The 5,465-nt window shown below is 39.9% G+C and overlaps 1 protein-coding gene across 1 annotated transcript; it reads right to left on the reverse strand.

Annotated features, from left to right (window-relative positions):
* Positions 1-2,529: 2,529 nt before the first annotated feature.
* LOC137257471 (uncharacterized) lies at positions 2,530-5,166 on the reverse strand. The gene has a single exon (XM_067794802.1). The coding sequence runs from the start codon at positions 5,164-5,166 to the stop codon at positions 2,530-2,532; it is 2,637 nt and encodes an 878-aa protein (XP_067650903.1).
* Between the last annotated feature and the right edge of the window lie 299 nt (positions 5,167-5,465).

Here is a 5,465-nt window from a genome sequence, read left to right on the forward strand (position 1 = left end):
TATTTTCATGGCATGACACGTTTAAATAAACGTAATAGTCCCATTTCAGTAAGACCTAGTATGATTTGTTTACGACGAACGTTTTCGATTATTTTTTTTTCAGAATCAATTTTTAATTTGTCGTCGCGCGGATATTTGCCGATACAAATATACGAAATTAAAGTCAGATACTTAGGCAATATCAGTAGTAAGAATATTGAAATCGGTTTGCGATATTTGGACAATTTATACGGTTCATAATATAAAACGCATCCGGCTGTCAATCGAGTAATTCAGTTAAATTCAGGAAAATTTACTTTATTTATGATTGTCTTGTAATTAATATCTGTACGTTTGACATTATCTGGATATTTTTTGATAATAATGTTTATTTTTCTATCTAGTATTAATGAGCTGAATATTCTTTCAGTTGTTCCTTATTTAGTGACACACCGACTGTTTGAAATCACCCACCCTCTTATCAGCGCCTTATGCTGAAATTAATTCAGCAGGCTAAAGGATAATACAAGATAGTACAACATAATGGATAAAAGTAATAAATAGGAATAAACATATCCTCTTGATACAGAAACAATCACAACCAATTGTTTAGTAATTCTCAGTCAGTGTTTACAGTCATCACTGATCGGTAACATTGGTACGGTGATCAACTGTTATAATAGGCTGCTTGAGCGTTGTTTGTTATACACACTACCTCATGTGCAAACAGTTATATTAGTTCTTATACAAGACAGTCTAAGAAAATAATAAATAGAAACAAACAGTGTTAATGTATACGAGTCTTGATACAGAACCAATCACAAGCAATTGTTTAGGAAGTTTTGTTATACACACTACCTCATATGCAAACAATTATATCAGCTCTTGTACAAGATAGTCAAACGCATTGGATAAATAAACACAGTGTTAATGTATAAACTCTCGATACAGAAACAATCACAAATCATCAAGGTGCCGATAACATTGAAACTGTGATCTACTGTTATGGTGGGCTGCCTGATTACTGTTGTACACACCGCCTCGTATGAAACCAATTCCATTAGTTCTTGTTCAAATAGTCGAAACATATTGGACATAAATGATAGCGTGAAGTAAATAGTGTTAATGCATACCTCTTAACAATACCTTCAAGTAAATAGTGTTAATGCATGCCTCTAAATAATAGCTTGAAGCAAATAGTGTTAATGCATACCTCTAAACAATAGCTTCAAGTAAATGGTGTTAGTGCACACCTCTAAACAATAGCGTGAAGTAAATAGTGTTGATGCATACCCCTAAATAATAGCGTGAAGTAAATAGTGTTATTGCATACCTCTAAATAATAGCTTCAAGTAAATAGTGTTAATGTATACCCCTAAATAATAGCGTGAAGTAAACAGTGTTGATGCATACCTCTAAATAATAACTGGAAGTAAATAGTGTTAATGCATACCTCTAAACAATAGCTTCAAGTAAATAATGCTAATGTATACCTCTAAACAATAGCTTCAAGTAAATAGTGTTAATGCATACCCTTAAATAATAGCGTGAAGTAAATAGTGTTGATGCATACCCCTAAATAATAGCTTCAAGTAAATAGTGTTAATGCATACCCCTAAATAATAGCGTGAATGAAATAGTGTTAACGCATACCTCTCGATACCGAAGGAATCACAAGTAAATGGCTAGTAAGTCACAGTCTAAATACATAATTGGCTAGTAAGCCAAAGTCAATATTTACAATCATCATGAAGGTGGTATTATTGGTATTGCGATCAACTGTTATAACAGACTGCTTGAGCGTTGTTTGTTATAGACACTACCTCATGTGCAAACAATTCCATCTGCTCTAATGCAAGATAGTACAACATAAGTGATAAATAAACAGTGTTAATGTATACCTTCTCTGTACCAAAGGAATCGCAAATATGTATCTGATAAGTTATAGTCAATGCTTACAATCATCATGGCACTAGTAACATTGGTACTGTGATCAACTGCTTAATCATTGTTTAAGTCATACATACCACCTCATTTAAACACAACATATTGCTAAAGGAAGGGAAAAATATATTACAGATCGAATAAAACCAAAAACAAATGTTTTACCAGCTGCTCTTATATAAGGCAGTTTGACGCATCAAATAAGCAGTGATAATATGTACCCTCTAGGTACACAAAATCAGTGTCAAGGATCAGATGTCCTCGTAAATTACGGTCAGTGTTTACAACCTTCGTAGTGCTGGCCACACTGGCATTGTGATCAAGTGTCATAATAGACTGGAGAAGAGTGACACTTGCCTGACTCACAGACACTCGTTCCTGGTGGCCTGAAGCAGCCAGACTGAAGACCCATATCATCTGTCATCTGGTGGGACTTCTGATAACCCTGTATAATGTCACCTTGTGCTAGCCAGATTGAAGATACGTATTGGCTGTCGTATCGCAAGATCTGGTGGGACTCCTGATAACCTTGCACAATGTCACATCGGGGCAGTCGACGTCAGACACCTGGTAGGTTACGGGAGACAAATGTCTATGCACATGGAATTATTGTGTTTTAGATTTGCTTGGTTCATCAAACCATGCAAATTTGGTATAATCCAACTTCAGAAGTGCCAAAAAAATATTCATGAGTGGTTGAGATGTCTGACATGTCAGAAAGTCAGGTGGTAATTCTACTGGGCGTTTGTCTATCAAGCTCTGACAGATCTCTTGTGGGCAGGTCAGTACGGGAACTATTACGTCCAGGTCGTCACACTGGTGAGCAATTGCAACAAGCTTCTCTAGTCGTTTGGTGGCAGTCTCTTTGCCCAACAGGACAATCAGACATTTACATTTACTCATAGCATTAATTTCTGCAATGAGTTCAATTTCAAAAGCAAACGCATTATCAGCATTCCGGGTTACAGATAAGCCGCAGGTTTCTCTGAACCATGACTGGATTGCGTCTGCCTCAGCGTCTGTCTCTTCGGGGTCATCCAGTACAAAGACGTCCCAGGTTCCGTCATCTTCACTGGACGTGCAGCCATGTCTGTGAATAAAAGCACTCTGAAAACATGACCGTATAGTGTCTTTGTTGGAAGGAGTGGGCCCGGAGCCGAGTAGGTACTTAGCAGTCCCAAGATAAACTTGGTAAACTAAATCTTCTTCATTGTCCGCCATCTGTCGCCCTTCTTGTGTACACAACAGAAGGTTAAGGCATGACTTGGCATTTTCAAAATCTCTTGCAAACATGTATTCTTTAATGACTTGTGAAAGCAAAGAAGGATTGCCAGGTTCCACGGGTAGCAGTTGTTCATAGTACTCTATGGAATCTTTGTGGTCACCAACTAGTGCGCACAGACTTGCTACTTCTTTGACACCGCCAAGCGTGTTTGGTTCGTTTTTTAGAAGCTGTTTTAGCGTGGGTAGAGCCTCCCATGAATTTAAAGCCTCCTTTCCCATTGTTGGACTCTGAGCAAGAATAATGGCTGCTTGTTCTATGGATCGTTTCATCATCAGCATGCCGTCCTTTCTGAAGTTCTGTTTCTGCTCACCACTATACTGACTGCCTTCCATCTTCTCAAACAGACAGAAGCCTAACTGTTCATATGCGACACTTTTGTGAAAAGGTGAAGGACTCGGATCAGCGATGATCTTACGAAACTGCTCCTCTGCAGTCTCCACCTTATCAAGTCGCCTATATGTTAATCCTAAGGTATACATGGCGTGGTGATTGCATCCCTTGGTCATATCAATTGATTCTTCAAGATAAGACACAGCCTTGGTCAGATTTTCGTGATTGGGGTATTTTACTAACCGCTTTGGAGAGTTAAGTATTTTCCTCAGCCTCTTGGGAGATCTGTCTCTTCGCAGTTGGTGTTGTATTGAGAGTTTCGCAAACTCAGGAGCCAGATCACTATCTGACATGAGATCACTGCTCGCTTGCATCTTTGGGGCCGATTCTGCAGCCCCTGCAGTTAGCGATGTCTCAGCAGCAAGTGTCTTCTGCGGTTCTGCTATGCTACCACCTTGGGAGGCGTACCAGCCTATAGCATAGCGATCTCTGTTTCGCATTTTAGTGTCTCCTGTGTGTTTCCCAGACTGTCTTTGTCCACGATGGCTCCCCGGGCCACCACTACTACGACCGCGCCCACGACCACGACCACGACCACGACCACGACCACCGGCATCACTAGAGCTTTGCTCTGTCAATTTGATTAAAATATTCGCTAGATTATCACAAACATATGAACTTGGTCTGATAGCATATGCCTGCTCAAGTAGTGAATAACACTCCAGTAAAGTGTCAGGATATTGATGGTATGGTCTTTCAAAAAGTAGAAGTTTGCCACATCTTCCAAGAACGAAATCATCTTTAAGAGAGGCCTTGTTGACTGTTTCAAGGGCCATATCAAAACATCCCTCTGCAGTCAGTGATAGACCTTCTAATTTGACTTGGTCGGCAATCTGCCGAGTTAAAGGGTAAACTGCCTTTTTCAGCAATTGGTACAAAAAACCCAGCTCCACAAATGCTTTTGCTATCAGATGTTGCTTTTGGCAGCGGATAGTAATTTCAGAAAGATATCGCGCTGCTCTTTCGCAAAACTCTTTAACCCTTTCCGATGTCATTTCCTTGATACCTTTAGGCATCCCTAAGCACCTCCTACAAGTCATCGCACACCCGAATTTCCACAGGTACTGGTCAGGAAATTCTTTAATGGCATCTTCATAAAGGTCAATGGCTCTGACATAGAGATAAGGGGCAATGCGAGACATGCAGTACGCCTGTTCGGCTGTAGCAACCACGAGTAACTGTTTGTAGTCATCTCTAGTCCTCAGTTTATGCAGCTGCTCGACAGCTTCTTGTGACTCATACTCATATCCAGTCGCCATTTTCATCACGGCTTTGTTCACTAATGCTGTTATATTAGTCGGGTCATTTTCACAGATTTTAGAATTTAATTCCACCGCTCTCTCTTTTTCACGAGTGGTGAAATGCAGCAGTGATAAGAAATTGTTTCGTCTGATTTCTTCTTCTTCATGGCCACATGGCTGCGATACTTCTGACTCGATTCGTTCCAGTATGGAAACACGTAATTCCTGTTTGGTGTTGACGATGTGCTCGAGTTGGAGAGAGTGGGGGACATCACTTAGATCATGCTTCAGTCTCTGCAGAGGGTCCAAAGGCCCAGCGACAGCCATGGTATGTTCCGTTCCTTTTAACAAATGAAATACACTTCAAAAACACCAAACATTGATATACAAGAGAATGGAATAATTGGAATGTGGAGGTTTGACAAAGTTTTACAAGGCGATGGTCAGTCCAAAGTAGTAACTACACCATGCGTTGTAGTGGAGTGTGCGATGCACAAACATACAACATTCTGATACCACTGGTGATATAGCTGAAAGAGGGTCTTTTTCTATGGTAAACGTCACAAACAGCTATATTTAAACTACATCACGACAGGGGTACACGTACATAAATCATTTACTGATAT

The sequence above is a fragment of the Haliotis asinina genome, chromosome 12 (genome assembly GCF_037392515.1).
Source record: "Haliotis asinina isolate JCU_RB_2024 chromosome 12, JCU_Hal_asi_v2, whole genome shotgun sequence".
Lineage (NCBI taxonomy): Eukaryota > Metazoa > Mollusca > Gastropoda > Lepetellida > Haliotidae > Haliotis > Haliotis asinina.